Genomic DNA, 12882 nt, shown 5'->3' on the forward strand with positions numbered 1-12882 from the left:
CGCAACTCTCAAGTGAGCTCTGCTGGTCTTTTTCTGTGCAGCAAAATACAAATTTCTTAACCTCACAACAGTTGCAAAGCTCATTTGCGTTCCATAGAGACTTCCAGAAAGCTTGAATGAATTGGGGGGGATCATGTGTGGGAGAAGACTGAGACAGGAAATGACTCTCCTCTCCATAATACACAAACACTCACTCAAGGTCACACAAACACACATCCTGCAGCTGTGTGTGCTTCAGAGGAAGACAAGCGGAAGACTGTGTAAACCTCAGTGAGTGAATAGGCCTAATATCTATGAAGTTTGACAGGACACAAAGTAAAAGCATGCACCCAGTTGTGGTTTAGGTAAAATGAAAGCCAGCCCAGTCTCCCAAATATGGTCACGGTTAAGAATAGTGTCACGTTGGCAACTCACTGACTAACAACATGAGCTGATGTTGAGATAAATAATATACATGTGGGATTATATATAAATATGTGTGGTTTATATATTATCAGTGATTAGACGCCACTTAAATTGCCTTTTCCTTTTCACTTCTAACTAGACCCACATGAGAGAGAGCAGATTTTATGCCCTCAGTTTAGCCTCTCGGGCAGCACAATACAGCCCAGTCATTGTGATTGACAGGCTAGAAAGTGACTACGGCTCTGACTCAAACCCAAAGCTGGGGATTTGATTGGTGGAGCCTGTAGGGGGCGGTACAGAAGGCAGAAACATGGGCGAACAAACTCTGCCTTCAAGGGCGTACTCCGGGCAGTAAACCATCACTATCCCCGCATAACGTCACTTGACTTGGCCGATTTTACCTTAGCTCCCATTTTGTATCTCCACAGTTTGGCCAGACGAAGTGGGTCCTCAACGAAGAAGGAAGCGAACATGCTAATGTTGACATTTTTTATTTTTATTTGCACCTTTACTTAACATATATTAAAATTTGTCTTGTTTTGATAGGAAAGCTTTATTCCCGATCGGCTGCTCTTCTTGTAGCTAATAAGAGCGCTGATCGTCGAATCAGTCTTCATCTTGTTTACCTTTTGATGTAGCAGGAGAGCTAACGCTAACGACGTTAGCCGAGTTTCTCGCTAGCCAGCTAGCTTAGCTAGCGAAAAACTGTCCTAGCCGTAGCCTCCTAACGCTAACTGTAGTCAGTGGCGAAATGGCGGCCAACACGACACAAGCAACCCCTACAACAAACTGGTAGGTCGCATTTTCTACACACAGAAGACCAACAACACATGGTGAAAGACATGAATGTAATATAACTTAAGACTGTAACGTTCACACATAGTGTAGATGGTTAGCTATGACATTGACTTGACGACAATTATGCTTACTCGGCTCCGATAGAGTGTTGACAAATGTTAGCACACCTAGCTCCATGCAGGCCTTCAGATTGATCAACAGAACGCTAATCAATTAACGTTAGGTAACCTAGGTACGTAACGATGGTAACTGAATCGTTAACATTAGATGGTATTTAATCATTTGTTGTCATCGACTGGAGGGTTTGGTGCAGCCAACTGTGATAGAACTGCCGATAATTCAATGTTAGCAGACTCTAACTGCAACATATATTTAGGTAGTTATTTGTATAATTTTCAGCCGCAGACTAACATTACGGTAAGTCGTCGATTTGCTTCAACCAAGATAATGAGCGGTTGAATGTTACCAAGATGAAAACTCAACTGTAGGTGGAAGTTAACCTATAGTAACATTTCTAAACAAGTTTAGCCAGTCATACCTGCTCTGGAGTATAACTGTAAATATAATAGAACCTACAAGTCCTTATTGATGGGATTTTCAAATTTGTGTCGCTCAACATCAAGACTTTTCAAGCATGTGTTTCTGCTGTTTATCAGGTTAAAGATTACATATTACAAAACCACCCTTAACCCATGTTCTTGTGTTGTTGGCAGGTCCTACGGTGCTTCTGGAGACAGCCAGGTTCACGAAAACCCGGAGTGGGAGAAAGCAAGACAGGCGCTAGCTTCCATTAGTAAAAGTCAGAGCGCTGCTAAGACTACACAAGCCAACCGGACCACAGCAGAGGTTTGCTTTTATCTCTTTGTTTTGTTGTGATTTTAGTTTATAGACCTGGAATCAAAATCCATCATGGGGAATTTGATTGAAAAATCACATCAAAATAAATCAAATTTTGATTGGCCACATCTAAAGGTGGCATCAGAAGAAATACAATTGAATTCACATGCTGTCGACATAATCAAAAGTTTAACTCTGTGCATATGAATGTGTAAATGTGGGGGAATAATTTACAATGATTTATTTTTGTATCGTCCTGTAGCATTGTCATTTATGTCCCTGCCACGTGAGATCCTTTCTGCAGGTTTTAAATAGCAAGGTTGTTTGTCATTTCAGGCTGGTCAGTTCCAGCCATCAGTGACTGACTCTGCAGCCATGCAGCAGCAACAGCAACAACAGCAGCAGCAGCAGCAGCAACAGCAACAACAACAACAGCAACAGCAGCAGCAACAGCAGCAACAGTACTATCCATGGTACCAGCAAACTCAGCAGCATTATCCTGGATATACATACCCCTATAACTACTACTACCCCATGGGTCCAGTAAGTAAAGAAAATAATTTTGATCTTATCAAAATGTGAACTTCTGTTAAATTACCAATTTCTCCTAGGGGGTCAATGACATATTTCCTCCTAAAATAACTTCTGATGCTGAGAAGTTTGTGTAAAGACAACATGTGTTTCTCTGACTTTTCCAGTATGGAGCTGCATATCCACCAAATCAGTATGGTGTACCCCCAGGGCCTTACCCAGGAACTCCAACCTCTAATGGACAGGTACATAACAAGAATTTCTATCCATGGACCCCTTAATTGTGTCACAGGAATATTCATGGACCTAACTGCAATTTTTTTTTGTCCCTGACACTATTGATTTCAGAAAACTAGAACTATGAGCGCCTGACAAAGAATGCCTGAGTCACTGGACATGACCAGTGACCCTTGCAAACTCATTAATAATTTTCCCTTTTCTCTTTCCTTAGCCTCCTCCAGTACCTGGAATGGAAGACCAGTCCCCCAACTACCCCTCTCAACCTCAACCTCCTCCCCCTGCTACTCCCCAGCCACCCCAGAGCCCAACCACCTCAGAGAAACCCCCTCCTCCCCCACCCCCACCTATTCCTCCCCCTCCCAACTCCCAGTACCCCCCTCCGCCATCCCAAAATGCTTACGGCGCCAATAACTCCATGCCATACCCACCTGGAGACCCCAACCAAATGCAAGTTTACAATCATTCCCAGGGAAGACCTAACTATGGACAGGGCTTCCAGGGCCAGAACACCTATCAGCCCCCTCAGAATACCTCCCAGCAGCAACAGCAGCCAGGCCAGTATGTGCCAGGGCTTGGCAGAGGAGAGACCAACAAGAACAAAAACCAAAAACAAGGACAGCAGCTGTGGCACCGCATGAAACGTAAGATTTACTCTTTTCTGAGGTAGCTGATGTGCACAACATTATCTCAACTAAATTACTACAGACAGTTTCATGTAGGTGTCACAGTTAATCTCTGATGCACCATACACATGTCATTCCTATTATTGTTTCCATATTTGCATTTGAGGTCTCAAATTCTGTCTGTTTCAACTATAACCAAGTAACTGACAGATCAAAAAGTAAATGTGGAGTGGGAGAAATAATTTTTCCCTGTACATACAGAAAATGTGTAATAAAATAAAAAGATTGTTGTTGCAAGAGAGAGGGAGAGAGCATCTCCATACAAGAAAAACCTTCCACAGCAATGTAGGAGTAATACAGGCAGGCAGGTGTTTCACTTAGCAACAGTTGTACTGACGCACAGTCCACGTCTCTGAATCATACCAATCAGAAAGCTCACGGTCTGGTTTTTGACCAATCAGGAACTTCCCTTCTTATTAGGAGGTGCTCATTGTCAGAAAGGGCTGTGAGGTTTGAAAATTGAGGCCGGTAGAAATGTTGTGGCTCTACATTCTGAATCCAGACCAATTCAAATATTATACTAAAGAAGTAGGTTTTGTTCTTCTGCATCTCTATATTTGGTTCCTACAAACATACTAGTGGTTAAAGTTATAGAGGGCTGAACAGAAAGAACATAAAACATGACTACAGAAGCTGGAAACTGATTTAGAGTTTAGTCAGTTTAAGTTATACAAAACTTTTATGTGGGAGTTTTTCTTATATCCATCCTTTTTCCATTTTTCCCTCACAGAGGCACCTGGAACATCTGTGAAGTTCAATATTCCCAAGAGACCCTATCAGGTTCAGTGTTCTCCCATTTCCAATCAGACTTACCCGCCAGGCGAGCAGCCCTCAGGATTGAATCCAACTCCTTCCTCCCCAGCTGGTGCTAGTGCTGCACCTGGTGGTGCTCAGACACGGTGAGAACTGTTTTGCCTGCACTAATTCTGTCTCTTAAATCTTTGAATAGTGTGTTTACTTGGGATGCTTTCTCTCCAGACCCCAGGACTGGCCACAGGCCATGAAGGAGTACGTGCAGCGCTGTTTTACAGCCTGTGAGACGGAGGAGGACAAAGATCGTACAGAGAAGGTGCTGAAGGAAGTGCTGCAGGACCGGTTAAAGGATGGCTCTGCTTACACCATTGATTGGAATCGTGAGCCATTGCCCGAGTGAGTTTAGTCGTGACTTTGTGTTTGTCCAGGATTTATATTGATGTACTATCTTTTGATGTGGTTTTAATGGAGAGCAGAGGTGAATTGAAATGAAAAACTAAATTCTTTGCTCCAAATAGTTGTGGTCTCGTGTGACATGTGTATAGTGTTGCCTGCAGGTTGAAAGCACATTAAGATTGGTCGTTGTCTTTATAGGCTAAAGGTCAAACAGTCTCGTTGGGAAGCTATTCCACAGAGGAACTCAGATGGCTCAATTAGCCGTGGTGGAAGCACAGCAGCTGCAGCATCAAGAGGCAGAGGTGGTGGACACAGATTGGGGCACTACAGGAATATATTTTCTCAAAGGAGTCCATCTTCTAGTTCCTCCCGTTCCTCTTCCCGCTCTCCATCTCCCTCCCATGGCCGACACAGAGACCGCAGCAACCAAAGGCATAGACGCAGGTAAAACACAATTTCCTCTCCTTTTCTTTGGTTATGGTGGACGTCATGTGTATTTCGATTTCAAATGTGTGGTTCTGTGTGCTCCCAGTGATTCTGGCTCACAGTCAGACAGCAGCATCTCCAGCGACCTCCGACCTCAGCTGTCTCGACGGAGTCAGAGAGGAGCACGTGGTCGTGGTAATGACAGAGATAGAGGCCGTGGAGGTGGAGAGCGAGGACGTGGAAGAGGAGGAAAAGCCAACAGAGGAAGGCGGTAAATAAACATATATGAGATACTACAAACTTTTAATCCAACCATATTATCAGGCTCCTACTGTTCTTGTTGAGGAAACCTCAAATGTTTGTTTCTTTTACTAGTTTGTAAATAACCTTTAACTTCCTCTCCCAGAAACATGGAAGACGCCAATTCAGCTGTTGGAAAGAAAAGGAAAGGCGGCAATGCTGGTCTGGATTTCCACGACCCCAACAGAGAAGCCAAGAAGCAGAGCAGAGCGGCTCGTTTTCACAAGCAGCTTCGCACAGAGCCACTGGTTCTCTCCATCAATGCTCTGGACTTACCTGATGGAACACAGGAGGGCCTCAGCTGGGAGGACTGCCCCATCGTGGGAACATGCCAGGACATCACCAAGTCCTACCTGAGGCTCACCTGTGCCCCAGATGCCTCCACTGTGCGCCCTGTGCATGTGAGTCTTACTCAATACTGAACAAATGTGTAGTTAAAGGTTTCGTAAATCAGTTTTTCAGCATACTTTATTTAGACCGTTTAAATTGCATAAAACAAGGGAGAAGAAGGAGTGGAGGAGAATATTTATTTCTTCTTCTATATCACATAACATCCAGACTTAAATCTATTTCTGAACTTTTTTTTTTTATTGTTACTCAGGTCCTGAGGAAATCTTTGCAGACTGTGAAAGCCCACTGGAAAAACAACCAGGACTACGTCTATGCCTGTGAACAGATGAAGTCCATACGACAGGACCTCACGGTTAGTTATCCTCATATGTTTTGTTTGTCCTTCTTATCTTTTTGCCCAGTTAAGTTCTGTCTGGGTTTGTTCTTATTTTTTCTTTAAAATCTGTTAATTTTCCTACTTCAATATCCAGGTCCAGGGTGTTCGAACTGAATTCACAGTAGAAGTGTATGAGTGTCATGCACGCATTGCTCTGGAAAAGGTGAGTCTGTTTTGAGTTATAAATGCTGCATCAGCTAAGTGATAACAGTACATTTGTTTTAATACCTGCTGAATGTTCATTGTCTTCAGGGAGACCACGAGGAGTTTAACCAGTGCCAGACCCAGCTGAAGGCCCTGTATAAGGACAATCCTTCAGAGAACATTGGAGAGTTTACAGCATATAGACTGCTGTACTACATCTTCACTAAAAACTCTGGAGGTATGCTCACATTGTTTTCTTTACACGTTCTCACCCTTTCGGCATTTCCTTCTACTTTTTAACCTCGGCCGTTTGTCTTCCCCTCCAGATCTGACCACTGAGTTGGTGTACCTGACCCCGGCACTGCGGGCAGATGTGTGTGTGGCTCATGCTCTTGCCCTCCGCGCTGCCTGGGCCTTAGGAAACTATCGCCGTTTCTTTAAGCTGTACCTGGAAGCCCCGCGCATGGCTTCATACCTCATTGACAAGTTTGTAGAGAGGGAAAGAAAGGCTGCACTCAGGGCCATGGTCAAAACGTAAGTCACGTTACAGAGGGGTCTTTTTGGAAATATTAAGTTCATATAACCTTTGTACTGATTTCTGTTTCTCTGCTTCCTCTTGTCTGCAGGTTCAGGCCCGACTTGCCGGTGCAGTATGTACAGTCCAATCTGGGCTACTCTTGTCTAGACTCCTGTATGGCCTTTCTTACTGGGCTAGGTGTCACGTTTTATCCCTCTGACCCCGAAAAGATAGACTGCAAAACCAGCACAGCCGCTTTGGCTGCCTCCTGAGGGGGTGGGGAAGTGGGCTTAGTACCATGAAGGGAGATGCTAGGGGACCATCCGGGATCCTTACATACACAATTTACTGCACTTCAGACACCTCAGCCAGTTCAGATAGAGTAGCTGGCAGACTTACAGCCATTGAAGACCCATACATGGTAGAAAACCTGCTGCAAGATTCAGATTTCAGGAGGCAGATGTAATTTTCTGATACTCAGTTTAAAACATGAGGAGTCTGCACACAGTCACTCAAATACTATAAGTTAGGCATGTGCCCAAGATATCTTACTACATTCATAATGCCAGAGTGAGTCAGTAGTTAAGATTTGAGATTATCATCTCAGCACTTAGAGGCCAAGAGGACCAGATCAGGGAGGCTCTCACCCTCATGGTTCCTGTTCCTTTACCACCAGCAGATGTCAAAGCTAACAGTGTTCTGTCATGTTTTTTCCTTCCTCAAGTCAACAGCTCCAAGACCAGAAGATTCAAGCCTGGTCAGCCAAAAAGGGAAATACAATCGGCTGTTCTTCAAGTCATTCAACACACAACTACAGAATCAGATCAATTTTACATCTTCCTCTAAGAGACTGATAGATAACGAGGTGAGAAGATGCCAGCAGTTTGTCTGAAAGAAGAAGAGGTGGTGGTTTGTATGTCCTGCCCTGCGCCCAGTTCCCCTCAAGGTATCTGCAGTTGGCTGTTCGTCCTGTTCCTTGTATCCAGTCGTATGCCCGTGAAAGCAATGGACTTAATTCTTAAAGTCTTGTTCCTGATTTAATTAAGTGGTATTCATTCGCTGGTCACAGTCATGAAATGGTCGGCCTGCAGTGAGGAAAAAGTCTCAATCAGAAGAGCATTGACTTTGTATGATCATGGATACAGGCAAGTGTTCCTCATCAAGCTGATCCCCTCACTCCTCCACACCCTCGAAGCTGAGCTCCATCTCCAGAATCAACACACCCTGAGGCAGAGAGGGAATCTGCCTCCATCATCCTCAGGTAGAAGTCCTGCCAGCGTCTGGAATCCACCACGCTGATTGATCAACACAGCAAAGTGGAGCAATGGAGCCCATTTGTCACCCACGTCTTAACCTCACAAGCTGTTATTCCAAAGAAACATCTTAAAATACAGCTGAGGGTGATTCAATGTGGTGGAGCAGCAGCAGGAAACCAGCTGCTTCTTCCAGAAGGAATAACAACGAGTGGTTTGTATGCTACGTCTGGCTCTGGTTTTTGCGAGGCTGGTAAGCGAAAGGGACTTCTCTGGAAGGAGGTGGATGACGACCAACAGAGATGTTGCCTCACATTTCGTCTGTGTTAAATGTTATGTCTTGTGTTTTTGGACAGCAGTACCGGCCTTTATCTGGACAACAGGAAAAATAATTGGATCCAAAGCAGATTTTTATGAAAACTTGAAGGTTGATATTGAATAGATGATTTAAGTATAACAGATTTGACGACATCCTAAAAAGCAGACTGCTGTCTAAATGAAAGAAGTTTAAATCAGAACACGATTTTTAAGCTGTCAGTAAATGAATTAAAAGGGAGATGTAAGTTGAGTGTAGAGGAGTGCTTTTATGTCCATTTTTCCAGCTGTTAAGATGCTTTTTTTCTCAAATTTCGTCACTCTAGTGTACAGAAACTATTAGAACTAAATGAAAAGCAGGAGACTCCCTGTAAGTGGCAGTGGAGTTGTAGTGGAGTTCCCTCTGATGTGAGTTTGCTACATTTATTTTCAGGAGGTCTGTGCTTTTCAGGACCTAGAATAATATTGGTATTGGTGCACAGTCTTAGGTGGTAATTGGGAAAAATATGTGATCTGATACTTGTCAGGAAATGTACCCCTCACCAACAGAACTTTTCAATATTAGTATCCTATGATATCTGCATTGAGCTGTGATTGAAAACATAGGCTGACATAATTTTTTAAAACTAATTGAACAGTATTAATTACCACTGTGGGAATATTGAACCTGAGGTATTGAAGATTGTGATGTAGCTGAGTGGATGCAGGCTTTCTGTACAATCGACGTGTTTACATGTCTACAGTATATTTTTTGTAAATATTGTATAATATTGCTGTGATTTCTTTTCAGTTAGTGCATAGTTTTAGTGTTTTGTTCACACACGGGTAAGTGTGATATTTTTTTTTTCCTGGGTTTTGCAAAACTCTTCTGAGACCATTTATGTGAATATGTAAACTTAAAGCAGACAGGTCTGGGTCGGGTTAGGTGTTATTCTTTCACAGTGAATGTAGAGGTGCAGTTGATAATTGCCAGTTTCCAGCACAGCCTGGGAACAATGCAGGCTTTTGAGATGTGATGCTCGATTTCAAGCGATAAGAAAAATTTGGTTGCTAAAATTGGCCCTCCAGGCAGAAAACACATTGCCACATTTGTGTCACTTGCCTGTTTTCTGGCAGTTTTGTGTTGGCAAATACAAAACTGGCATATACTCAGTGACGAATAGGACCTCCACTGCCAAACGCACATGTTGTTAACGCCTTCCACAATTCAAAAGTTGACAAAACGCTCCTGTAAACCTGGATTTGTTTTCCAAACTGTCAGTTGTTCATAATTTCAGCAGATGTTTTGTAATGACAACGATCTCAACATGTTTTCTTTCTTCCCCCTTCATCTACCTGACCCCCCCTGTCCTCTTCGCTCTCCCCTCCCCTCACTCCCTGAACCTCTTCTCTCACACACCACCAGACTTCTCATTCTTCAGCTCGTAGTACTGCTGCATTGCAGGAGCACACGGAGTGATGATAAGTGGGCGAACCGCCTCCAGACGCCAGCCGGAGACAGTGAATTGTGAGCAATCCAAGTCTCTTGGTTTGACCCACTGAAGTTGAAGCCATACAGCTGATAAAATACATGGGAGCCTCACATAATGAAATGTGGAAAATGTTGATCTGCTGCTAATGTGATTTGCTGCTAACCCAAATATTTAAAGTCTTTCTGTGCAACATGAATACCTGTTTATTTTTTAAAGACAATGTTTGATGATTGACAATGTCACCATCTACTGTGGTTTTCTGTTTATCCAGATGCATTTATACGATTTTTTTTTTTAACAGAACGCCCACAGTTGACATTTAGATTCGTCTTTCTTTCACTCTGTTCACTCAACTGTAAATCTATTTATTTACAGTTGTGAATCATTTGGCTTGTGTTTCCTGGATTGACAGACCACTTACAGAGAGTTTAATACCTCATTGTCTAAAATGTGTCTGGACATACAGAACCTGCTCTTATCCTACATTTAGTAACATTTTTTCTTGGTATGCAGTCTTCTTTAGGCAATTTTTTCCTTATTTGACAAGTGCTGGTTTTGTGCTCCCGTGCTAAGAAATTTACCTTTTTGGTTTCTTCACATGTGACGAGCTTGACTGATGGTTGTTTGTGTAAAAGGAAGATTTCTCTACATAGTTAAAGTTTGTACATCTCAGGTTTTGCCGCATTGAAACAGCCTAGGATGTTTGCTTTGTCGTTTATTTTTTATTTTTATTTTTTAAGTAGGAAATTCACCCCAGACAACTAACAATACACATTTTCATTTTGGATGCTATGTTTTTTCCCCCCTCTCCGATGCCTGAGTCATGTTTTCAGTATTTTTTGCTCCCATGTTACTGTGAAACCTCCATCAGTCCTTGTAACTCCTACCTTGATATCTGACACTGGAACAACTCCCACCTCCCCTCACTTCAGCTGTGTTCATTTCCTGCCGTTTTCTTTTTAACTTCATTTGAATTTGTCTGTTCTCAATTTCTCAGCTGTCCTCCCCCTGCATGCTCTCCTTCTCCTCCTCCTCCCTCTCCTGTCTCCTCCTACAGATCTCTAACAAGTATTTTTTCTCTTCTCATTCTTATCATTTTCCTTTTATGTTGAGTATGTTTGTGACCGTTTGCCATGTGCAACTAGTCACTCTCTCTAGTAAGTATTGTATTGCGTTGGCAATGCTTTTATAGTTTGTGTTGCAGCTCACTAACAACTGAAGCTGAAGGTTTATCTGCAATGCCTCCTCCCCACCCCCCCATACCTCTACAGATCTGACATGATAAACTGCCATTTTGTAAATTATTGTATATATATTTTGAAAAAATCTAATAAAATTCAAGTATAAAGAGCATCAAGTGTTGTTTCTAAAACATGGAATACATATTTGGAGTTTATGGTGATAAATGGATAAAATAAAAGCACAGTTTAAGATAATTGGTTTCAAATGAAGAGTCAAGTTTTGCAATGACAGTTTATTGTGAAATGTCAAATATTGAGAGAAAGACACCTGTGACACAAGATGAGTGGCTACTTGACACAATGAAGACATTTTTAGATTTTTTTTTTTTACAGCTCAGTTCGACATGATTTCATTTGAGGTATAAGACGTTATTGAGGTGAATTGAATGGAGTAGTTGGAGTTTCATAAAAGGTGGGAAAACAGTTTGAAAAGTTAAAGGGGAAAGGATAGAAAATATAGCAGCAAAGATTAATGTACAAGAATGTATATAACTACATGTTGAAAATAGCAAAGGATTGAGCGCATGCATTTAAGAGAAAATAAAGCAAATGGACAAGTGAAGGAGATAGGAAGCAACAGGAAAAATAGTTTATATAATAGTTTTTAGTTTTTAAGATATTCCTAGATACCACGAATGAAAGCCTCAAAATACATGCAATTAATATTTAATCTAATGACAAGATTATAGTAAGAGACCTTGTGTTCGTTGAAAGTTTTTCTTAATGAAATCCACATTTTTCTCAAACCTACAGCTGTGTGATTCATCTCAAGAGTCATAGTTTGAGAATTTGTAAAAAAAATAAAAAAAAATTATTCAACATAGCCTGGCTGTCCAGTTAGAAAAAGAAAGTATAAAGAGCAAAAGGACACCTACTGGTGAAAGAGAAAGAAGCAAACCTGAAGCAAAGAATTATATAAATAAACTCAGTACAGTTAAAAAAAGGAAAGAATAGCAAAGGATTGAGCTCATGCAGTGGAGTTTAAAAGTGTGAAATAAAGCACATGAAGGAGATAGGAGCAGCAGGAAAAATAGTTTAAAGGGTTGACGAGCTTTATAATGAAAGAAAATGAAAAGAAACCACTTATTATTAATGTTACTTGATGTACTTGTTAAATAAACTCAGTACAGTACAGGAAAAAAACAGCAAAGGGTCGAGCTCATGCATGTAAAATAAAGATAATAGGTGAGTAAAGGAGACAGGAAGCAGCAGGAAAAATAGTTTAAAGGTTGAAAAGCTTTATAGAGAAAGTGCATTGAAGATGAAAATAAACCACTAATGAAAGCCTCAAAGCGTTATTTACATGTTACTTGTTGTACCATAGTTATAAAAGGTACATGTCTGCCATTTTAAAATCTAATTACAAGATTATGGTCAAAAGCTCTGCAAAACACCAGCAGATCTTGTTTTTGTCAACAGTTTTTGTGAATAAAAACCTTCATATATCTCAAGTCTGCAGTCGTGTAATTCATCTCGAGTACACAATGTGAAAATTAGTTAAAATCTATGAATCATAGCATGACTGTCCAGTTAGAGAAAAAGAAAGCATGAAGAGCAAAAGAAAAGCTACTGATGAAAGAGAAAGGAGCGAAGCTGAAGCAAAGAATTATATAAATAAACTCAGTACAGGACAGGAAAGAATAGCAAAGGGTCGAGCTCATGCACGTAAAATAAAGATAATAGGTGAGTAAAGGAGACAGGAAGCAGCAGGAAAAATAGTTTAAAGGTTGAAAAGCTTTACAAAGAAAGTGCATTGAAATGCAATACAATCAAGTTTTTTTATGTAACTTGATGTACTTATAGTAATAAAAAGGTACATATTTACTTAATTCAAAATCTAATTA

At 41.4% G+C, this 12882-nt stretch overlaps 1 protein-coding gene across 2 annotated transcripts; it reads left to right on the forward strand.

The window, feature by feature from the left end:
• Positions 1-821: 821 nt before the first annotated feature.
• On the forward strand, positions 822-11148 carry leng8 (leukocyte receptor cluster (LRC) member 8). 2 transcript variants are annotated; one of them, XM_084357711.1, is made up of 15 exons: positions 822-1197; positions 1917-2049; positions 2377-2583; positions 2739-2816; positions 3023-3452; positions 4225-4393; positions 4473-4643; positions 4842-5087; positions 5176-5340; positions 5476-5770; positions 5971-6072; positions 6191-6259; positions 6349-6478; positions 6567-6774; positions 6867-11148. In XM_084357711.1, the coding sequence occupies exons 1-15, from the start codon at positions 1157-1159 to the stop codon at positions 7027-7029; spliced, it is 2607 nt and encodes an 868-aa protein (XP_084213837.1). In that variant the 5' UTR covers positions 822-1156; the 3' UTR covers positions 7030-11148. The 2 variants fall into 2 exon arrangements, with proteins under 2 accessions (XP_084213837.1, XP_084213838.1); XM_084357712.1 differs by lacking the exon at positions 822-1197 and adding an exon at positions 1478-1620.
• Positions 11149-12882: the final 1734 nt, after the last annotated feature.

Source organism: Pagrus pagrus, assembly GCF_965226575.1.
Source record: "Pagrus pagrus genome assembly, chromosome: 7".
Lineage (NCBI taxonomy): Eukaryota > Metazoa > Chordata > Actinopteri > Spariformes > Sparidae > Pagrus > Pagrus pagrus.